Consider the following 23249-nt stretch of genomic DNA (forward strand, 5'->3'; position numbering starts at 1 on the left):
ACGCGCCCGGCACCCGCTGAGGGTGGAAGGTAGCCACGACCCAGGGCCTCACCGCCCTCGTTCTCTCGAGTGGCGTTAAGCATTTTCAGAGATATCACGTCATGACGTTGCACGTCGTGAGGATGGGAAGAGCAGTTCAGATGCTTTATGACAATTTACTGATGTCGTGGCCTTCGATCCAAAAGGGGCAGATTTTTATTGGGACTTCAGTCTGAGGAGGAGCGAGCCCCGAGTCTGGTAGAATTTGCCAACTGACGCCACGTCCCGGAATTCCACAGAGACCAGCGGTCTTAGAGTATCACAGTCCATCCCTGACCTTATAGCACATGAGGCTACAATATGGCTTAAGTGATGGGGGGGTGGCTCTGGAGTTTTAATTCAAGTGTCTGGATATTTTAGGGACTCGTAGGTATTTTATCTGGCACTGAGTTATCAGAAAAGGTATAGCAGGGCTCTGCCATTGGGTCGGCCTTCCGCGAGTGGGCAGAACTCAGTTCAGCATTCGAGTGAGGTCATTGTGAGTCAGAGTTTTACGTTAGTTCACACAGCCGATTCTCCAGCAGACAATTAAATCTCCACTGCCACCAGACTCGGAACGAGGGAACGAGAAGGCACAGCGATCACCCGCTACCTGGTCCCATCTGTCTGTGACGCTGAGGCACAGCGGGATTGGCCACAAGGCAGGCTATGGGGAGGAAACCGGGGCGGGGGGGGGAACTACACTTTGAATGATCAATACTGAGGTCATCAAGGTCGATTGCACTCGCAGGAGAGCGGATAACTTCCCCACATGAAGCTGAGGGGCTCCGTCAGGGATGTGCCCTCCCGTTTACGGTCACAAGACTGGCAAAGACTGGATCGTTTTTGAAGACTGGGCACGGAGCCGAGGAAGAAAACTCCACACAGCTACTGCACTGCCGTGAGCTCAAGTCCTGCCCCAGATGCCCCTGTGTTTCCGGGGGGCGGTGGCCTCCGCTTCCGGAGAGGACTCCAGCCCCTCTTTACCAGTGTCGCCAGCTTGGTCTTTGGCGTTCATTTTGGTGCACCGTGTTAGTGAGGGGTTGAAGAATTACCCGCAGACCTCGATGGCTCAACGGCGGTCTGTGCAGGGGGGTGGCAGTGGAATCTTGCGTGCCATTTGTTTGAAGTTAAGACTAACCCCCTGTGAGCGTGAACGTGCGCACACACGTCATGGGTCACAGCGGAATGGAAAGGGCGAGCAGGAGGTAACGGGCAGGGACCGTCGGTCAGCGACCGGGGCTGGAGCGCGCAGCGTGGCGGACGCGGTCTCCACCTTGTGAGTGGAATTAACGCCGTAAAGAAACCGCATGGTTATTTCATCTGCCTCCACACCTGTTTATATGCTCGGCTGCACTGCCACTGAGAACAGGAGCACCATTCTTGGGACATGAAAAAGGAGGGTGATCTGTCGGATGATTGACAGTTGAAAGAACAAGTAGCAAAATAAAGAGCCAACAGCAGGGGCGGCAGGTGTGATACGCAAAACACCCAGCGGACGTGTTCTCCGGTTACCACGCGGAGAACAAGCCCGTTTAGGGAAAACAGCAGCAACAGAAAGAGAGAAAAGGGGAAGGTTAGCAAGACGCCCGATCTTGCCCAGTTCCAGGGTCACCCGCCTCCTGCCATCTAGTGACTCCCTTGTCCCTAGAAGGCCTGGCCCAGTTGATGTCAGGACGTCAGAGACGTGACAATGTCCTGCGCAAAGGGAGGCCGACCGTTTGCAAATGACACCCTTCCCTGAACAGACGGGATGCCGCGAACCGTGTCGTTCGTCGCCCCGCAGCCCAAGTCGAGGACCTCACGACAGGAGCGGTGACGGGGCACGTGACGGCTGCATCACAGCACACGGGTGGTGGCCAGACACAGAGTAGTAAGGGACCGCGTCCACGCGCCTCGCCTCCCAGCGCCTGTCACGACACTGGGTCTTCACGCTTCTCAAGTTTCTTGGAGTTTGAGACACATTCGAGTAGTTTTGGCACCAAGACCACCGTGGCACGGAACAGGCTGCTGACAGGCCCGCGTCATCTGTCCCGGCCCACAGGGCTCCCTGAGGGTCCCGTTCTTCTCCGAATCTTTCGCGTTGAGGCGGTCTCAGGCCAGGTAGAAGGGACCACGGGCCCCCCCTCCACTTCTTCCAGCTCGGTGTGGCCCCCAGGTAGGGACTTGGGCCCCTTTGCGCTCCTGACACCTGGGGCTGGAGCCCTGCAGCTGCGTGGACGCAGCCGAGCAAAGCCCCAGACGTGCTGGTCCTCACTCAGGTGTCACTGGGCTGCACCTGCTGGCGTGTGCGTGCGCCCATGTGCAGGGACCCCGTGCCCTCCCCTCACGTGCTCCATGGGAACACAGCTGGCTCAGATATACGGAGGAAACTCTGTGGGGCTGTTGTTTTTAGAAGACTGCTCATCCCTCCGGAATGCCAACAAGTCTGGCTGGGCGTTCGTCTCTAGCCAAGCAAGCGGGGTGCGCCCCCAGGGTGAGGTGCCCTCTCTAGCCTGCGTCTTTAGGGAAGCTCAGAATATGCCCGACACTAGCAAACCCCCTGAGCTGAAAGCACCCACATTCAGATTCAAGCCAACTCCACGTGCATTACAGAGTGCCTACTGTGTGCACAGTAAGGTACCGGGTCCCTTCCTAGTGGGTCAAGTTCAAACGAGAAAAGACCTGGGTTGAATGTGGGGTGTGTGCGTGCACAGATGTGCGAACACACAGGTTTATATGGGTATTAATATTGGATGGAAAATCTGGCTTTTTACTTTTTTTTTTTGTCTAAATTGGGTTTTATGACTCCGGCATGAGAGGAGACAGCGCCTGTTTTGGCCAGTGTCATCCAGAGGCAAGGAGAGGGGTGTGCCCAGGAACCCGGTGAGGAGCCCACGCCCAAGCCTGACACCGCCTCCGGGGGACCCTCGTCTGGGCTCCTTCCCCGTTGGCCCCTTCCGTGCACCTGTCTGCCCCCCACCCCCGCTCCCGCGCGAGACCGGAGATCGCGCGTGGATTTCTGTTCTGCGCCACCGCTTCCTGTCCCCCCCCGTCTTCCCGCTCCCAAGTGGAGGCACCTAAACAGAGATTAGATTTCTGGTTTCCAGGCGTATCCAACCAAGCACGCCGAACGAACGGGAGCTACTTAATTAGCTGGTCTCTCTTCTTTGCGCTCCCTGGTCTGATTGTTCCTTGATGGCGCAGTGACCAGGACAGAGTCCATTTGCATCTTAAGACCTATGGGTTCCGCTTCCGGAGCGGGCGTTCATTTAGCAGCTGCTGGAGCTCGTGTACGGGGTCGGGAAGGAGGCGGAGCTGACCCCGAGGGGGCTATCGGAGGGCGGGGGCGTGTGCGGGGTGCCCGCCGCGCCAACCCGGGCCTCGGCGAGGGCAGACAGGAGCTGCTGCTGCTGGCGGAGCGCGTCGGCGATGAGGAGGGGCAGGGAGCTGAAGCCGGCCGCCAGGTGCTCCAGCTTGGACTCCAGGCTGGCGATCTGCTTCTCCAGGTCTTCGCTGCGGTCGTTGAGCTCCGTGATCAGGTCGTACATGACGTTCTGCATCTGGACAGAGAGACGGGCACGGGTCGGCACGGGTGGGTCGGCCCGGGGGCTGCGGCAGAACCGACGCTCCCAGGTCGCGCGGGGGCAACGCCCGCACCAGCGCGTCCGGTCCGGCCGACCACGGACAAGTGCTTACCTTCCGGAGACCTGGAGGTGCGGGCGCGCCGAGCACCGACGCGCCGCGTGGCAACGGCGACGGCCCGTTAGGAAATGCGTTTAATGGGGAAAGAGCTACTGTTTCTCAGAGCGGGGAGTCTCCGGACCGTCTTCGGGCCCTCGCTGACCCGACCGCTCGGCTCAGAGGCTGCGGGAGCCTGACGGTCAAAGACAGGGCAGCGGGCGGGGCCACGGTCCGAGCACGCGTCTGCAGCCCGGCGGCAGGCCCTGGGACCCTCTGAACGGTGGGCTCCTTATCGAGCAGGAGTTAATAACAACTGCACGTGGCCCCGCACCCTGGCCCCCGGCTGCTCCCAGCACCGTGGCCAGCAGAGTGGTGGGTGTCGGGTGAGGGACCTAACCCCTCCCTGGGTGGCCCGCGGCCACGCGGAGTTCCTCATGGGGTCGCAGCCCCTCCCCTGCCCGGGCAGTGGGGAGGGGTGCCGCCTTGTCCGCCCCCCCCCCCCCAAGGGCCGGCTGAGGCCTTTGTCCATCTGCCACGGTTCAAAGTCTGCCTCCGACCTGCCCTGTCTCCTTTACTCGCGATCGGGCCCCCCAGGAAGCCTCCCGCCTCACTGCCGTCTCCCGGAGCCCCTCGACCTGCCCTGTGTCCCGCCCCCGCTTCACGGCGCAGCCCCGCCCCACGCCCGCTCCGGATCCTGCCCACCTGCTCCCGTCCCCTTTCGTACCACCTTCTGTGGCGCTAGCCCACTTCTTACCCCTGAGTGTCTGTCCTTGTCTGCATCACCCACTGTGTCACCCACTGGGAGGGGGGCTCCAGGGCAGGAACCCTTCCCTGGTGGGCTCCCCGATGTGTCTCAAGGGCCTAAAACAGCCCCTGGCACGTGGGAGAAGCTCCACGAACAGTCGTGGACAGGGTGGGGGGTGGATGTCCGGTGCACGTGTGGGACACAGTTCACAGCACAGATTATCCCCGTGTACCTAGAAGTTTCCTCAGCGTTTACCACCGAGACCGGAGTGTCTGGAAGCAAGGGAAGAAGACCGCGAGGGCCCCAGCCCGGGGCTGCCTGTGAACGAACCCCGAAGGAGGCCGTGGGAACAGGGGGCAAAGAGGGGAGCCCCCAGGGAGCTGAAAATCAAGTGACACTCAAGAGCCATCAAATAAGCTTGCTCCTCAGAGGAAATTCGTAAGACGGTCAGAGCAGAGCTAACAAACGGGACTCAGGCCGGGCCACCCTTTCCCTCCTGCCTCAGGCGTGTGCCAGAGACCCCGTGTCCCCCAGGGGCCCCGCCGCGCCCTCCAGCTGCCCGACCACAGACCTGGGTGCTGCTGCCCCAGCACAAAGTTCCACCCGGCCCGCCTACCCCCTCCAGTCCAGCCCATCATTGCACCCGAACCACGTGGGCCCCAGCCTGAGCCACGGTCATGCCCCACGGTCATGCCCTGAGGTCCGGACATCTCCCTCATCAGGCCACTTTCTGATCATAATGTGGCTTCCTGAGTGGGCCTGTCACACACTCCTCTATGCGACAGCGACATTTCTTAGTAAATTAACAAGTGACAGGGGCGTCTGGATGGCTCTGTCGGTTAAGTGTTTCACTCTTGATCTCAGCTCAGGTCATGATCTCAGTTTTGGGAGTTGGAGCCCCACGTCGGGCTCTGCACTGACAGTGAGGAGTCTGCTTGGGATTCTCTCTGCCCCTCCCTCCCTCTGCCCCTCCCCTGCTCACACACACACACACACTCTCTCTCTCTCTCTCTCTCTCAAAATAAATAAAACTTAAAAAATTAAAAAAAAAAACAAAACAGAACAAGTGACACCAGGCTTGGGAGTGAGAGCCCCAAGAGCCCTCGGCCCCTGTGGCTCCCAGTCCCCATGGTGGCCGTGGCCGAGGGCCAGGTTGGCGGTTGCCCCCAGGCGATGTGGCCCTTGGTCATGTGCCAGTAACATCCTGGTCTCATTCGTCTGAAACTCCAAGTTAGGCCAGCAGGACGCAGAGACCCTGGTGCCTGGGCCACGGGGGCGGGGACCAAGGTGATGGGGAAAAGCAGAGTAATGGCAGGTGGCCAAGTCTGAGGGCCGGAGAGGAGATGGGGAAGGGGACGCTGAGGGTCCCCGGAGGAGCCGGTGCAGAGGCGGGACGAAAGCAGCCCAGCCTGGGAGCCCCCAGAGGAGACGGCATGTCACCAATGAACAATCCAGAACCTCCTGGAGATGCACGCTATTTCCGGCACATTTATTTGCCTGCAGGGCCCGATGAGCCTCCTTTGAGTCTCGGCCTCGCCTCTGCGTCAGAATGAGAACGGCCTTCTGCAAACCCTGCCGACACTTCACGAAGCATCCGCACAGACAGCATCTCATCTGATCGCTTGAGCCTCAGACGTTAGGGATTATCTGCACGCGTTGATTGAAGAAAGTGAAGCCAACAAACAAAGACCCAGGTCCTCCAGCCGCCAGCCCATCACGTCCCGAGGCTACGTGCCCCTTTTCCTCATCTCGAGGGGACCAGAGGGCAGGGGTGGGAAGGCGGCCAGCTGAGAGGACGCGGCGCTATGGTGCCCCCGGCTCCGGTGACTGGCTGCTGCTGCCGGGGCCTTGGGTGGGTCTCCTGGGGGGGGGAGGGGGGAGCCAGAGCCCCTCTCTCCCGGCCTCACCCCTGCCCCACGCAGCCCTGCCGAGGCCTCCCTCAGCCCCTCCCCGCACACCCGTCCTTCGTCACTGACGGTTTAGCTCCCCGAGGGGCTTCCCTCCCCGGGCCTGCCCCTCCCTGGGCCCGGCTCCCGGAGACGGAGACGCGGCGGGCGGCGTTCAACCAGCACGGGCGTGAAGGTCGGTTGGTCTGCTGTTCCCAGTCGGACATCCGCCACACTGTGTCCCGCCAGGCGACGGGTGGGGCCGGAGACCCTGCTGCTCGCGGGAGGGCCTCTTGGGTGACGCTGTCGGGCCCTTCCCGCGTGGCGCTGGGCGGGTCCCCGGCAGCTTCAGGCTGGTCGTGAGTGGTCCGCCTCTTGAGAAGTAGGGAGACCCCCCCCCCCCGCCCCCCGTCTGGGGCCAGAAAGGCTGGTCTGGGGGGATTCGAGGAGGCAGGAAAACGAATTCCCAGTCATAGCCGTGTGACCTGGCGCATGGCCACCGGCGTCTCGGGCGTCCCCGTCGGTGCGCGTCGCCCTGGGCCCTTGCCGTGCAGCTGACAGACACGCGGACGTCATCTGCGGTCCCCGAGCACCGAGCGGCAGGCTCCTGGCCGGGTCCTCACGGCCACACCCGGGAACTCTGGCAGCGTCCCCACGTGCCGCCAGTCGCCTTGGAGAGGGCATCCCCACGTCCCGCCGCGTCCCGCCACTCACCTTGGAGAGGTCCACTAGGGTGTTGGCCTGGTCGCTAAGCTTCCTCTGCTCCATCTTGACACTCCTCAGTCTGCGGGGAAGAGTCACCGACAGCCGTGCTCTCCAAGTGCGCGCAGCACCGAGCTCCCGGTGCGGACCCCGCGTCCACGCCCGTCCCCCTCTTCTGGACCCGGCGTGGGGAGCTCGAGCACAGGTGACAAATGACCAGAGTCGCGGCTGCTCAGGTCCCCGAGAAAGCAAGGTCTGGTCTCCGTGCACGCTGGCCCTCGGTGGCTTCCGCCCCCTGGCCACTCTCAGGTCATCTCTGCCCCCGCCCGCCCCCGCCCCGCACCCCCCCAGCCTCCAGTGAGAGCGAAAGGCTTCACCCCTGCTCCTCCACTGTGTTTAAAGTACCTCTCTGTGGGCATCCGCGGAGGTGCAGGTGTGTGCGTGTGACTATGTGTGTGTGTGAGTGTGTGTGTCCGCGTGATGTGCGGATCCGCGGAGGTGCAGGTGTGTGTGTGTGTGAGAGTAAGTGTGTGTGTCCGCGTGATGTGGGGGTCCGTGGCGGTGCAGGTGTGTGTGTGCGAGTGTGATGTGTGTGAGAGCGTGTGTGTGTGTCCGTGTGATGTGCGGGTCCGTGGAGGTGCAGGTGTGAGTGTGTGTGTGTGTGAGCGTGTGATGTGCGGGTCCGTGGAGGTGCAGGTGTGAGTGTGTGTGTGAGTGTGTGTGAGCGTGTGATGTGCGGGTCCGCGGAGGTGCAGGTGTGAGTGTGTGTGTGAGAGTGAGTGAGTGTGAGCGTGTGATGTGCAGGTCCGCGGACAGGTGTGTGTGTGCGCGCGAGTGTGTGTGATGTGTGTGAGAGTGAGTGTGTGTGTGTGTGTGTGTCCACGTGATGTGGGGGTCTGTGGAGGTGCAGGTGTGTGTGTGAGAGTGAGTGTGTGTGTCCGCGTGATGTGCGGGTCCGCGGAGGTGCAGGTGTGTGTGTGTGTGTGAGTGTGAGAGTAAGTGTGTGCGTCCGTGTGATGTGCGGGTCCGCGGAGGTGCAGGTGTGAGAGTGTGTGTGTGCGAGAGTGAGTGTGTGTGAGCGTGTGATGTGCAGGTCCGCGGAGGTGCAGGTGTGTGTGTGTGAGTGTGTGTGTCCATGTGATGTGCGGGTCTGCGGAGGTGCAGGTGTGTGCGTGTGACTGTGTGTGTGTGCGAGTGTGTGTGTCGCATGATGGGCGGGTCCGCGGAGGTGCAGGTGTGTGTGTGAGTGTGTGTGTGTGTGTCCGTGTGGTGTGCGGGTCCGTGGAGGTGCAGGTGTGTGAGTGTGTGCGTGTGTCCGCGTGATGTGTGGGTCCATGGAGGTGCAGGTGTGTGTGTGCGAGTGAGTGTGCGAGGGTGCGTGAGCGCGTGTCTGCGTGAGGTGCGCGTCCGTGGAGCCTCCGACTCCTTCCCCTTCCGCAGCGCCCCGCCTGGTGCTTGGGGGCTGCGGGCGTGACAGGCGCCCCCCGGGGCTTGCTGAGCGGGGACGGCGCGGGTGTGCCCCGTGCTTCCGGGTCAGGGGGTCCCGGCCCAGGCTGGCGGCCGGCGGCCCCGGCACATACTCACTGGTGGATAGCTTGCAGGAACTTCCTCTGGTGCTTCCGGACCTTGGCGTGGTCGATCTTCTTCAGCAGCTTCGTGTGCTTGTAGATCAGCCACGTTTCTCGAAGGACGTTGGCCGCGGCGTTCTTGATCTGAGGAAAAACCGACAAAGCAGGCGGTCGGGTTAGTCTTCCGAGGTTCACGTCGTCTGTTTGCTACTTGGGCCACCTCTGGGGACCCGGTTCTGCAAAGACCCCTCGCCTTCAGCGATCCGTGCACCCTGACGGAGAGGGTTCCGGTTCCCCTCCTGTCACTGCTGCCTCGGACACAGCGGACGAGCCTGGGGTCGAGGGCGTTTCTTGTCTCTCAATTACTTCAGGCCGCCTCTCGACCGCTGTTCCTGGTGTTACATTTAGTCAGGCTGCAGCCCCCCCACCGGCCGGGCGGCCCCGGGGGCCCCTGTGGGCAGAGACACGCGGGCCACCGCTCCCGGCTCTACCTGGGACCTCCGTCTGGGGCACCCGGCACCTCTCTGGGATCCCGAGAGCAAGCGGGTTTCTCAACAGCGGGCGATTCTGAAAGGCCCTTGGAGGAGAGGCAACGTCTTTCCCACAAACGGAACCAGGGGCCCGGCAAGTCCGCCGTGTTCTTTCCCAAACGGCCAAAAGCATTTAGACCGCGGTTCTGCACGTAAGCTCAGCCGGCGTGAGGCTGAAACGATCTCAAGGCGGCGTCTGAAAATCGGCGAAGATATTTAGGTGTGAGGCCCGCACTGCGTCTCGGCCAAGGCTGGCTCCTTCGCGGCGCTCGGCGCTCCACGCCGTCAGCTGTCGACGTGGAAAGCGCGGATCTGCCCGGCTCCCGACCGAGCTGGGACGCGTCAGCGACATCCATATGGCAGGGGACGAAGTTTTAATCCAAACACAGACGTCTTCAGCAATTAGTGGCGAGAGCAAGGGACACTCTCTCACGGAGTGCGAGCCAAGCGGAGTCTTGAGGAGCCGCCCCCGTTTCCGGGAGCCGCGGGAGCCGGCCCGGTGCAAATCGAGCCCCCGGCCAGAGGGACTTTAGGGGAAGCCGAGCGCCCGGGCCCGCTTCTTCGGACGGCCGTCCCGGACGGGATGCTGTCAAAACGCCGAGGCGTGTGCCAGGGCCCAGGAGGCACTGTTCTGCAGGCTGAGAACTTCTGTGTGCATCTGTTGGGAAAATTTATGACCAAGGCTGGAGCATATTTTTCATTGGTGCTGAAGGGATGTTTTTAAAAGAACAGCTAAGTCTTCTCAGAAATGTCTAAGTGACATAAACACTGCTTTTTTGTTCGGTAAAAATCCACTGGGAAAATGGTTTTAAGTGGCTTAATTGCCTGCTTCTGGTACCTTCCTTCCCCGAGAGGAAGCAGGTGTTGCTGAGCAGGAGCTCACACCGGCGGGCGCCCAGGTGAGCGGCGGGGGGCAGGAGCCCCCTGGACAAGGCAGAGGGCGCACCCCTGCGACTTGCGCAGGGGGAGGCCCATCAGACACGTGCACCCTCCGGTTTGCCTGGGCGCTTAGCCTCCGAGGGAGGCCCCACGGCCAAACAAGAGAAAAACCCTCTCCCTGCGTTTAGGACCATCGGCCGAGCCAGGCTGCACCCTGTCCCCCGTGGGGGGCCGGCCGAGCCCCGGAACACCGCCGCGGGCCTTCGACACATGTGTCGGCGTTGAAGTGGAGCGGACGGGTGAGACCGGAAAGGCTGCGGGCTCATCCTCGTTCCCAAAGTTACGGGGCGTTTAGGAGAAGATGCTTAATCACCTCGCAGCTGGGAAACATCAGTCCTTACGCTGAGGCTGTTGTGAGGCCCCAAGGAGGCGGCTATGGTGGTGTGGACGGGGTGTCGGGCCCAGGTCCGAGTGCCTCGCGCACCAAGTCATGGGGGGGGGGGCTAGTGTGACCCCCGTGCGACAGACGGAGGAAGAGACACAGCCCAACACCACGGAGTCATGGATGGTAAACTGAGTCATCTCGGATTTAAGTGTCGCCAGACTGTACACGCACAGGTGGTAGTGACCGTCACCTCGCCCAGACCCCAGGACGTGGCGTGGGACACAGGGCGTGAGGGCTGGAGTCACACGGCCGGCTGGCGGCACAGCCAGGCCCGAGGAGGATGTGAGGTTCCACGTGGTCTGAGGAAAAGACCTGACCAGACTTCGTCTCCACACAAACAACCCTATTTCCTGTGTTCCAGGATCACGGGATTGGAAAAGCCTTTGCACCTTTATTGTATTTTTTCTACTCCTCGGGGCCCTCGCTTAAGCCACATAACAGAGCAGGGGGTCAGGCCCGCGCCTCACTTCAGCCCAGGTCTCGGCTGAACAAGCACAGCACCGCCCGGGCAGCCGAGCACGCGGCCACGTCGTGTGAGCAGGAAGCCCCGGTGCACTCGGGAAGGTGACGCGAAATGCAAGCCTTGGTGCCAGCTCTGAAATTAACTGCCAGCAAAAAGCCTGGCACAAAGCTAAGCGCCTCGGTATCTGCGAAAGAAGAAACGGGCTCTTAGCCGCACCGCGCCCTTCCAGGCTCACGGTCAATGCTACTCGACCACGGCCCCCCCTTGGTCACCCGGTTGAGCTCTGCCGACACCACTGGGGTGTGAGCGGTCGAGGTCGTGTGCCCCTCCTGGGGTCCGCCGCGCTGCTGGGAAGGGGGGACCGGGGACCCTCTGAGCTCTCCTGGCGGGCAGGGCCGCCAGGGCCGGAAGGTCGCCTGGGGCTGGGGGTGGGGGCGGGAAGGGTCAGGGACCCGAGGAGGACTGGGCAAGGCCGGCCGCCATCAGGGGCCCAGGGCTGGGTAGCGGAGGCCTGCCCGCACGCGGCAGGCTGGCTCCAAACGGACGAACACACGAGCTGGCTGGGAGGCCACACACGGTCTACCCCGGAGGACGGACTCGGTGACCTACGAGCTTCAGGGGCGGCTCTGAGGCCACCGGGCCCTGGGCCAGGAAGCCATCCGACCAAGGTCTCGCAGAGAGTAGCACAGCTGACGTTTACCCAGCTCACTGTGTGCCAGGCTCTGTGCTAAGCACCTCGTGTTTACACGGTTTCCTTCACCCTCAGGAAAGCCTCGCCGGCGCCTGCAGTTACTGTGTGCTCTCTGGCCGTGCTGCCGGGTGGCCTCCACACAACATGCGATGAGCGCCTGTCCTGGCGGCGAGGACACCGGGGTCCTGCCCTCGAGGGGCACACAATCGTGCCGAGACAGCACGCGGCTTGTCCTGTCAGGTAGTGAGGGCGAGAGGCAGCGCGGGGCAGCGCTCAGAGGGTGACAGCGGTGCTGCGGGTCTGTGTCCAGGACACGGGGAGCCACTGGGCCACCGGGCCCTTCAACGCACAGTGGCTCTGCCTCTGCCCACCCACTGTCCACCCACTGAATGTGAGCTCCCTCCCCGCCCCCACCTCTACCCCCAACCCAAGGAAACGTCACCAAACCCACTTGTCTGTTCCCTGAGCTCTTGGCTGCATCACCCGGGCCAGGGGCTTGCTCCCCGCACCCCCCACCCCCCACCAATGCCCGGGCTGCCTGCCGCTCAGCCCCTCAGAGGGTTGTCAGCTGCAGGAGGACAAGGGGACAGCCTCGGACAGGCACCTTTCCTGGCCCCCGTGCCTCCAGCAGCCTCGGGGAGCCCCCAGTGACCCTCCAGGGAAGGAATCGCCAGCCCATTAGCTGCCGGAATGGTCCCCGGTGGGGAGGGTGGTCCACCTGAGGCTGGAGAGGGGACGGGAGAGGAAACAGGGCAGGCCTGGCAGACGCATTCGAGGAGCTGCCCAGGTTGGATTCAGATGAACAGAGGACATCACGGGTCGCCCCGTCTTCAGGCACTTGTCGAAGGCCTCTGTTAGCACTGGAGGAGAGGGTCTCGCCCTCCCCACCTGCCAACCCCCTCCCCTCCCTCGCCCTCACCCCCACAGCCTCCCCGCCGGCTTCCTTTCCTCTGTCCACCCGCCCAGTCCTGCCCCGAGTCCTTGCCAGGCTTCAAGGTCCGCACCCAGGGGCCAGCCTCAGTGCCAGGAAGGCGGCTCGGCTCGGCCCCTCGGCTGGCAGGAGCAGGGGGCGGGTGGTCCTATGGTTCCAAGTTAGTCCGAAGCTCCTTGCTCCGAGTGCCAGGGTGATGGATGGTGCTTAATTCCACAGGGACTTCAGCGTGGAGCTCGGCCTGGATGCAGGCACGCGGGTTTCTCTCCCGCAGGCCTGGGCCCTAACTGCCGTGCCAAGTGGCCGGTAACGGGCTACTCTGAGAAGCCCACGGGTTATGGCCTGCAGCCCTAGTTAAGGCCCTACGAGCTGCAGGTAATCCACAGGCCCTTTCTGGGGAGGGTTAGTATTCTCACAACTGGTCAATTGATTACTTGGTAAGTTTTTAAGAGATTAAGACCTGTTATGAGTAAACTTTTGAATTAACCTGCTAGAAGAAAAGGGTTTTTCCAGCAGGATTGTGATAAAACTTTTACATATGCTCATAATGAAAAAAGAGTTTTCTTTAGCACTGATCAGTAGATACCGGGGTTACTCAGGGTTTTGAGTGGGGGTGGGGGTGATATGTTCAGAGCTGAGTCTTGGAGCCTAAGGGGACCCACACAGCGCAGGAAGCCCGGGGCCAGGGAGGTTCACGAAGCGGGGAGGGGAGGGCAGCAAGGACCCGTGTCGGTTCTGAGCGTGGTGCGCGGGGTGCCCGGGGGCCAGTGTGCGGGGACAGCCGTGGCCAGATGGAATCCAGGCTCGGGAAGCCCGGTGGGGTCCAGGGCAGAGAGGCAGAGACACTGCTAAGTTTCCAGGCCTGGAGACCACGGTGGTCAGGAGAAGGAACTAGCTAGGAAAGATACGGGCTTGGCTTTGATCTTACTCGTCGACTTCGTGGGGAGATGTATTTAGAAAAAGTATCTGTCACAGCAAGGGCAGGGAGACACAGTCCTCAGCCAGTGGCACACGCCGTGGTCCGACGTGGACAGTCGACATGCAGACAGGACGCCTCCTGCCCACGGTGCTCCTCAAGCCGTGTGTCCCCGGGGAATGTGCCCAACGAGCAGAGGTGCTCTTTGAGGGTGGGCGGGGACCGCCTGTTACCCACTGTGGTGTCCCCGGAGCACGGAGGGTGGTGGCCCACGGGGGACTGATGACAGGTATGTTCAGTCGCACGGAACAGAGAGACGGACACTCGTAGCACTGAGTAGGAGGAAAGCTGGGCATCTGGTATCTTGTGCGCGTCTCTGTGTGCATCACACGTATATTGTCTGGCAGCCCAGGGCTACTGCGGCAAGGTCGCTGTGGGCAGGTCTGATTTTTTTGGTTTTAATTTACATCCAAGTTAGTTAGCATATGGTGCAACAGTGATTTCAGGAGTAGATTCCTTAGTGCCCCTCCCCCATTTAGCCCCTCCCCCCTCCCCCAAGCCCTCCCGTAACCCTCAGTTTGTTCTCCATATTTAAGAGTCTCTTCTGTTTTGTCCCCCTCCCTGTTTTTATATTATATTTGTTTCCCTTCCCTTATGTTCCTCTGTTTTGGCTCTTAAAGTCCTCCTATGAGTGAAGTCCTATGATTTTTGTCTTTCTCTGACTAATTTCGCTCAGCATAATACCCTCCAGTTCCATCCACGTAGCTGCAAATGGCAAGATTTCATTCTTTTTGATTGCCGAGTGATACTCCATTGAATATACGTACCACATCTCCTTAATCCATTCATCCATCGAGGGACATTTGGGCCCTTTCCGTCCTTTGGCTGTTGTCGACAGCGCTGCTGTAAACATGGGGGTGCATGCGTCCCTTCGAAACAGCCCACCTGTATCCCTTGGAGAAATACCTGATAGTGCAATTGCTGGGTCGTGGGGTAGTTCTATTTTTAGTTTTCTGAGGAACCTCCAGACTGTTTTCCAGAGTGGCTGCACCAGTTTGCATTCCCACCAACAATGCAAAAGAGATCCTCTCTCTCCACATCCTCGCCAACATCTGTTGTTGCCTGAGGTGTTAATGTTAGCCATTCTGACAGGGGTGAGGTGGTATCTCACTGTGGTTTTGATTTGTGTTTCCCTGATGAGGAGTGAAGTTGAGCATTTTTTCATGTGTCGGTTGGCCATCTGGATGTCTTCTTTGGAGAAGTCTATTCATGTCTTTTGCCCATTTCTTCACTGGATTATTTGTTTTTCGGGTGTTGAGTTTGATAAGTTCTTTATAGATTTTGGATTCTAACCCTCTATCTGATATGTCGTTTGCAGACATCTTCTCCCATTCTGTCGGTTGTCTTTTAGTTTTGCTGATTGTTTCCTTCGCTGTGCAGAAGCTTTTTATTCTGATAAATAAATATCAATCAATATTCATCAATATTCATTTTTGAGAGAGAGACGGAGTGCGAGCAGGGGAGGGGCAGAGAGAAGGAAGACACAGAATGAAGCAGACTCCAGGCTCTGAGCCGTCAACACAGAGCCTGACGCGGGGCCCGAACCCACAAACCACGAAATCGTGACCTGAGCCGAAGTCGGACGCTTAACTGACTGAGCCACCCAGGCGCCCCGAGAAGGTCTGACTGCACTAAATGCAGGAAGACACTGCCACCAGAGTTGACAAGTTATACAAATGACTGAACAGCCATGGATTCAGGCAAACCAGAAACTGGGTTCCTAGCCCGTGCTGCCATTGGCTCCTCCCACCTCTGCGTCTTGCTCTGAGGCTCGGGCAGGTGTCAGAGGAGGGGAGCTGGGCTCTCCGAAAGTGGGTCAAGGTGAGCAGAGGCCAGGGTTGGCCAAGCGCACCGGCACCTTCCTGTCAGCAAGGTTTGGAGAAGAGCCTCCGGAAGGCCTGGTCCCTCCAGCTTTGAAAATCCTCGCTCTGAAAGAGGGGCCCCTTTGCTGTGTTCGCTTCTCTGGGAAGAGATCAGACGTTCAAGGGACATTTCAACGGACTTAAGTGTTCTCAGAGAATCGAGCCACAAATACTTGTTGATTTGGTTTTCAGCCCTACTTCTCAAAAAGTAAGTGGCCTCGAGGAGGATTTACAGAGTGTCTTGGAAGGGTGGAAGCTGGCCACCACAGTCTGCGCTCGCACACTCAGACCGCAGGACGGTCGTTTATTTTCCTGCCGTATGAAGGTGCTGGCTCTCTGAGTAGCCTGAGACAAGGAGCACGGAGCAGACCAGAGGAGACGGAGACGGTAAGGAAGCAGCTCCTGAGAAGGGTTCGAGGCCAGCTGTCCTGCCCCTCTCTCGCGCACCGGATCGTTCGTAGGGGAGCCGCCAGGGCGCCTGTGGCCGGGTGCTCCAGTGGCTTAGCTGACCTGCTCAGTCGGCACCCAGCCGGGCCTTGTGTGCACGTGCCGGGGCTGGCATCTGGGAAGCCCACTCAGAAACCCGCTGGGAACGGCCCTCAGCGCTGCCGTCTTGAAGGTAAATTGTGTTTTCTCTTGTGCAGTGGACAGTCTGGGCCACGCTGTGCCACGTTCAACCATCCGCATGTCAACGCTAGGCTATTTGCCCGGACCCGTTCCTTTCCACATCTGTGGAGGCTCTTTGAAGAATCCGATACATGTAATCAAAGACGAAACAGTCAAACCCCATCAATAATCCTGCTGAGCATGCAGACGCCTCAGCACCCTCGTGTGCTCCCGCGGCCCCCCCAGCACTGGCCGTCCAGTGGCCGGCCGGATCCCTCACACTTTCACTGACGCGGCTGTCATCACAGGGTCCTGCGGAAGGCCTGCCACAGCGGCCAGGTCCCCAGCACAGGCTCTGATGCCCTCTCGGCTCAGGGACAGGACAGCCTCACAAGACATCCTCTTGCTGACCTGTGTCTTGCCTGCAGCTCTAGAGAGTTCTAGAGAGTTCTCCATAAAAGCTGTCGTTAGAAAACGGCTCCCACCTTGCTTGTGTGGCGGCTGTCCGGGAAGGACCCATCTTGTCCCTCCCACGGGGCCGTCCCCTTGCCTGACGATCTGGCGGGCCTTCTGCGGCCGACCCCTCTCCCCATTCCCGCCTCCAGTTTTCCTCCTCCTTAACCACCAGTGAGGAGATGGCCCAGAAACCCCAGAAGGGGGCTGGATGATGACATTTAGAAACGTGGGCTCTGCTGCGATGATCGTTTTTAATGATTTTGTAGAAAGAAGTGCATTTAGATACATTTCCAATATCGTTTTTCGGACCCAGCTGCCCTTCCTACTGTGAACATATCTGAGCCTGAACGAAAACGCTGCCTCGTGCTGAGCGGTTAGTTCAGCGCCGCCGGGAGAGGGCACGGGCGACGCCACCGGGTGCCGCACAGTCAACCGTGCCTGCACCGCGCACCGTGACCCACTGGGAGACGGGAGCCCCTGTGTGGAGGCCGCGGGCTGGGCTCTGGGCTCCCTCGACCCCCGGTGGAGAGTGCGACCCGACCTACATCGCAGGACCGTTTGCCTGCGGCTCGCTGCCACGCGGGTCAGAGTCCCCCCGAGTCGCGGACGGCGCTGTTTTACCCGTTTGGTGAGCTGAGTGTCCATCATGAAGTTGTGCACGTGCTTCTCCGCCTTGGTGAGCTCCAACTTCCGGGCCACCACGGCCACCACGAGGGCAGTGCAGCCCGCACCCTGTGGGGGGACAGCAAGGGGCGGGGGAGGGCACGTGAGCACAAGGCAAGTGCAGGCAGGAGACGGGAGGGACCCCCTTTCGCACCCACTGCGGGGGTCCTGGGAGTGGACGGGCACCTGGAGCCTTCCGGGGCCCCGACTGCCACCCTCGGGAGGGGCCCGCCAGCCTCTTGGCTTGGCAGAAGGGCTCACCTCCAGGTGCCCGAATCTTCCCACAACCAGCCAGTTCCTAACAGAGCAGGGCGGGGCTGAGGCTCCGGGGACAGTCCCCGGTCATCGGCAAGGCTTTGCGGACACCAGGCCCGCTCTCTGGCTTGCTTACACACACCCAGCACCAGCCCCAGACCAGGGCCAGGGGAGAAGACCACGCCTACACCAGAGGGGGACCAGCTTCACTGCCCTGGAGACTTTCCCTGGAACCATCGAAAGAGACAGCGCAGCCCCAGGCGGCACCCCACGGCTGTGCTCGGCCCGCACTGGGGTCCTTCTGCCCAGAGGCCCCGGCTGCGACGCGGCCCCGGGACTGGCCCTGTCTCCCTCCCACCAGAGGCTCCTCGGGCCCATGCTGTGGAGACACAGCAACACTCCTGCTCCGACCAGGGCTTAAGGGAACCCCCAGACGCCCTCAGTCCTTCCCGGACCAATGTTCTCACTCTGCGGGGCGGACAGGGGTCCCAGAGCCCCCTCCTCGAGCCCTCGGCCGCGTAAGTGACAGTCTGGGGAATGAGCACACCCTGGTGCCCTCCCTTGTCCTCCTGGTGAATCTGAGTCCTGTGCAGTGTCTGTCCCAACCCACCTGCCAGCTCGTGGACAGGGAGGTTTATCCTCTGCTCATCCTTCTGCCCTGCCCCGCCCCAGCCCTGCCCCTGCCCCTGCCCCAGCCCTGCCCCTGCCCCAGCCCTGCCCCTGCCCCTGCCCCAGCCCTGCTCTGCTCATGCCCCGCCCCAGCCTTGCCCCTGCCCCTGCCCTGCCCTGCTCATGCCCCGCCCCAGCCTTGCCCCTGCCCCCGCTCCAGCCTGCCCTGCTCATGCCCCGCCCCAGCCCTGCCCCTGCCCCTGCCCCAGCCCTGCCCTGCTCATGCCCTGCCCCAGCCCTGCCCCTGCCCCAGCCCTGCCCCTGTCCCTGCTCCAGCCCAGCCCTGCCCCGCCCCAGCCCTGCCCCTGCCCCCGCTCCAGCCCTGCCCTGCTCATGCCCCGCCCAAGCCCTGCGCCTGCCCCAGCCCTGCCCCTGTCCCTGCTCCAGCCCTGCCCTGCTCATGCCCTGCCCCAGCCCTGCCCCTGCCCTAGCCCTGCCCCTGCCCCTGCTCCAGCCCTGCCCTGCTCATGCCCTGCCCCAGCCCTGCCCCTGCTCCAGCCTTGCCCTGCTCATGCCCTGCCCCAGCCCTGCCCCTGCCCTAGCCCTGCCCCTGCCCCTGCTCCAGCCCTGCCCTGCACATGCCCTGCCCCTGCCCCTGCCCCAGCCCTGCCCTGCTCATGCCCTGCCCCAGCCCTGCCCCTGCCCTAGCCCTGCCCCTGCCCCTGCTCCAGCCCTGCCCTGCTCATGCCCTGCCCCAGCCCTGCCCCTGCTCCAGCCCTGCCCTGCTCATGCCCTGCCCCAGCCCTGCCCCTGCCCTAGCCCTGCCCCTGCTCCAGCCCTGCCCTGCACATGCCCTGCCCCAGCCCTGCCCCTGCCCCTGCCCCAGCCCTGCCCTGCTCATGCCCTGCCCCAGCCCTGCCCCTGCCCTAGCCCTGCCCCTGCCCCTGCTCCAGCCCTGCCCTGCACATGCCCTGCCCCAGCCCTGCCCCTGCCCCTGCCCCAGCCCTACCCTGCTCATGCCCTGCCCCTGCCCCAGCCCTGCCCCTGCCCCAGCCCTGCCCCTGCCCCTGCTCCAGCCCTGCCCTGCTCATGCCCTGCCCCAGCCCTGCCCCTGCCCCTGCCCCAGCCCTGCCCCTGCCCCTGCCCCGCCCCAGCCCTGCCCCTGCCCCTGCCCCTGCCCCGCCCCAGCCCTGCCCCTGCCCCTGCCCCGCCCCAGCCCTGCCCCTGCTCTATCCCGCACGATGGCCCCATGGGAAGAGAGGAGCAGTGTGGCCCTCTAGATGCCACACTATTCGCCCCAAGCCCGGTTTAGCACTTAGAGGTGGCAGGACTGAAGGGCTCCATCGATGTTTTCGGCTCTTCAGTCTATCAGGATGAGTTAGAAATAGAAATGAGCGCTCTAGAAGGCATGTAACCAGCACTGCAGCTGCGAGGGGTGTCCGTGGCGAGCCCCTCCCCTCCGTGGGCAGCGAGGCCTGTGCGAGGCTTTGGCTGAAGGACCCGTGTGTTCCCTGGCTTTCCAGTGTCCCCATTGGATGGTCTCATGTTTCTCGGTGCATTTGGAACCACCATTTCGAGCACGACCAACTGGACAGGCCTGGGTCTGCGAACCCTCCTTTCTGACCTCGTTTTCCTCTTGTTCAGGGATGGCTGTGTGACTTGGCATCTGTGACTTGCAGAAGACCGTGCCCACTTTTCAGAGGATGTGTATGGGCACTTGGGCAGCCTGGTCTAATGCTGTAATTGATTTAGCCAAGCCTCCAAAAGCAAAAAATAGCTTCAAAGAAGCTGTCCTGGGGGGAAGCTGTGCTTCACTCCCTTCAACCAGACCGCGTATAATCCTGCTCCTTTATACGGGGTTCCAAACGTACTCTGGGCCGACAGTCCAAACACAGGGACTTATCACAGCGTTAACAATGGACATTAGATGGAGAGGGCTCTCCCTAGGCTCCGTTCTCCCTCACCTCCCGGGCTCAGCTCCGCTTAAATCGCCCCTGAGAGCTGGGGGCAGAAGACGCCTGAGGAGGGGGTCCCCCACTCATCGTGTCGCTTTGGGGATTTCATCAAAACAATCACTCCAGCGCCATCCTGGATTTACAGGGTCCGAAAAGAGGGCCCCAACTCTCGCCATGGCCCACAGCCTAGCTGGTTAGATGCAGGGGCTTCTAGTTAGAAGTTAGAGTGTTTTAGCTAATATACAACTAAGATAAGTTTCTGCACGGAGACAGTAAGGTGGATTGGATTACATTTTCAATTTCTTTTCACTTAAAGATGCCAAGACTTCCTTGTGGATATTTCTCTGGAGGATGCCAGGTTCTTAACCTCTAATTCTAACCTGAGTACAGAAGCAGAGAATACTCTCAACTTTATTTTTTTCTTTTGGAAAACCCATCCTCTGGATGTAATCAGGGAAGTCGCTAATCACGAAGCCTCACTTGATCATTTCCATGTAAAGACAACCTGGTAAAGATGGGGTCAGACATCAGCAGCCTCTGGAAAGTGGAGGGCTGAGTGCTGAAATGCAGACTGCTGGTCCCCTGCGCAGTGTGTGTGAGAGAGAGATGGAGAGACAGACAGAGAGGAGGAGGGGAAGAGGGAGGAGGAGGGGGAGGAGGGGGAGCAGAGAGGGAAGGGAAGGGAGGGGAGGGGAGGGGAGGGGAGGGGTGCAGAGAGAGAGGTTGCTGGAGCAGAGACCAGACAGGGAACACTGGAGCTGCATCCTGAAGCAGCTGGCAGGAGTGGGGGGCGGGGGGCGGGGGTGGAGGGGGGGAGCGGAAGGAGGGAAGGGAAAGGGAAGAGGGAAGAAGAGGGAGAGACGACGATGGGGGTGAGTGAGGAGCAGGAGGGACAGGGAGGTGAGGCTGGAGTCAGGAGGTAACGGTCAGCTGGCCCTCTGGTGGAGAAGACTGGTGACGGGAGCCCCTCCTGATGCCGTGTTTGCCAGTAAGCTGTCTAGTGATCACCTATGTTCCCGCCGGGGCAGTGAGCCCTTCTCCAGGTCAGGTGCCCGGGGGCGGGGCCGCGTTGCGAGATGGAGGGGCAGGATGGCGTGGGATGGAGAGGACGAAGTGGCTGCTGGCGTGACCTCCACAGGGTCACCCTGGGGAGCAAATCCATGACTGAGACCTCGCCTTCAGACGTGCCAAGTCCAGAGTCACAGGTGACACTGGCTGGGCTCCTGGGTCTCCCTGGGCCAGCTCCTACCCCCGAGGGAGGGGCGGGAGGGCAGGGTCCACCTGGACGGTGTGCGGTGAGCAGGCCCACAGGAGCGGCCCGCGAGGGTGAAACTGCCAACTCATCCCTACATCTGAGCCCAGAGACCAGTGTCCTCCTCACCGGTCCCCCCTCCGGAGACCGGAGTCCTCCTCACCGGTCCCCCCTCCGGAGTCCGGAGTCCTCCGCACCGGTCCCCCCTCCGGAGTCCGGAGTCCTCCGCACCGGTCCCCCCTCCGGAGACCGGAGTCCTCCTCACCGGTCCCCCCTCCGGAGACCGGAGTCCTCCTCACCGGTCCCCCCTCCGGAGTCCGGAGTCCTCCGCACCGGTCCCCCCTCCGGAGTCCGGAGTCCTCCGCACCGGTCCCCCCTCCGGAGACCGGAGTCCTCCTCACCGGTCCCCCCTCCGGAGACCGGAGTCCTCCTCACCGGTCCCCCCTCCGGAGACCGGAGTCCTCCTCACCGGTCCCCCCTCCGGAGACCGGAGTCCTCCTCACCGGTCCCCCCTCCGGAGTCCGGAGTCCTCCGCACCGGTCCCCCCTCCGGAGTCCGGAGTCCTCCGCACCGGTCCCCCCTCCGGAGACCGGAGTCCTCCTCACCGGTCCCCCCTCCGGAGACCGGAGTCCTCCTCACCGGTCCCCCCTCCGGAGTCCGGAGTCCTCCGCACCGGTCCCCCCTCCGGAGTCCGGAGTCCTCCGCACCGGTCCCCCCTCCGGAGACCGGAGTCCTCCTCACCGGTCCCCCCTCCGGAGACCGGAGTCCTCCTCACCGGTCCCCCCTCCGGAGACCGGAGTCCTCCTCACCGGTCCCCCCTCCGGAGACCGGAGTCCTCCTCACCGGTCCCCCCTCCGGAGTCCGGAGTCCTCCGCACCGGTCCCCCCTCCGGAGTCCGGAGTCCTCCGCACCGGTCCCCCCTCCGGAGACCGGAGTCCTCCTCACCGGTCCCCCCTCCGGAGACCGGAGTCCTCCTCACCGGTCCCCCCTCTGGAGTCCGGAGTCCTCCGCACCGGTCCCCCCTCCGGAGTCCGGAGTCCTCCGCACCGGTCCCCCCTCCGGAGTCCGGAGTCCTCCGCACCGGTCCCCCCTCCGGAGACCGGAGTCCTCCTCACCGGTCCCCCCTCCGGAGTCCGGAGTCCTCCGCACCGGTCCCCCCTCCGGAGTCCGGAGTCCTCCGCACCGGTCCTCCCTCTCCTTGATTCCAAGAAACGCTTTCCAGCTGCAAAACCTCAGAATCTGGAAAAACCAGCGTCCGAGGGGGAAAGGATGAAGTGTCCTTAACTAAAGAAGCATAAACTAAAACGAGGCGTAAATTACGGTGACGGTGACGAATGGGGGAATCCAGCCCGGAGGGTTTACGCCGTCTCTACAGCAGACTCCACCCGACAACTAAAACCACGGCAGTTGGTTTGGAAGCAAGGTGTCTCAGGGAGAGGCTCGTCTTCTCAAACTGACGGGAGGCAGATGCGCCGCTGAGCACCCCCCCCCCCCACCCAGGTTCAGAGAGCATCTCTCCCGAGGCCTTGGGGGAGACTCAGCGTCCCCAGCAGACATCCCACAGCTTTGTCTCCATGTCCCAAACTCAGGAAGGGCCCACGGGGCGCGTGTGGCTCGGCTGCACCGAAATGGGGCTCCCGCAGGTGGTCTGGGCCCCGGGCTCCCCCGGCACCCCACACCCGGCAGCCAAGAGGCTTCCAAAGCACCGCCTCCCGGGTGTTGCCATTTCCAGTTCTGGTGGCTAAGTACCGACAGCTTTCTCTCTGCACTGTCACCAGCTCGTGACGTTCTTGGAGGAGAGATGCTGGACTTTGACAGACCTGCTTCTGTGGCTGAAGTCCCTCAAACACACCGGGTCCGTGCCAACCACGGCAGGTCGTTCAGACCACGGAGCACCTGGCTTAACGGGTGATAATTACCCCCTTTCTAGGATCGCCAAGAGAAAACAATGATTAAGACTATTTACAGCCGCAGCACACAAACCCATCCTCCCCCCTCCCCCCCCAGGCCCCGCAGTGTCCATGGTAACCAGGCGGGAAGCCCTACCTGTCCTTGGGAAGTACCCGAGGTGGGGGGTGCTGGGAGGCTGGGGGA

At 61.9% G+C, this 23249-nt stretch overlaps 1 protein-coding gene across 3 annotated transcripts in view; it reads right to left on the reverse strand.

The window, feature by feature from the left end:
* Positions 1-484: 484 nt before the first annotated feature.
* KCNN3 (potassium calcium-activated channel subfamily N member 3) overlaps positions 485-23249 on the reverse strand; it is a 117850-nt gene continuing 95085 nt past the window's right edge. The window contains exons 6-9 of one of the 3 annotated variants that reach the window (XM_027048735.2): positions 17043-17153; positions 8599-8726; positions 7027-7096; positions 485-3560 (exon numbers count right to left, since the gene is read on the reverse strand). In XM_027048735.2, the coding sequence (XP_026904536.1) occupies positions 3270-3560; positions 7027-7096; positions 8599-8726; positions 17043-17153 (600 nt within the window). In that variant the 3' untranslated portion in view covers positions 485-3269. Of the gene's footprint in view, positions 3561-5894; positions 7097-8598; positions 8727-17042; positions 17154-23249 lie in introns of those variants that run through there. The other 2 variants (XM_027048736.2, XM_027048734.2) reach the window with 2 other exon arrangements.

The sequence above is a fragment of the Acinonyx jubatus genome, chromosome E4, assembly GCF_027475565.1.
Source record: "Acinonyx jubatus isolate Ajub_Pintada_27869175 chromosome E4, VMU_Ajub_asm_v1.0, whole genome shotgun sequence".
In the NCBI taxonomy this organism is placed as follows: Eukaryota; Metazoa; Chordata; class Mammalia; order Carnivora; family Felidae; genus Acinonyx; species Acinonyx jubatus.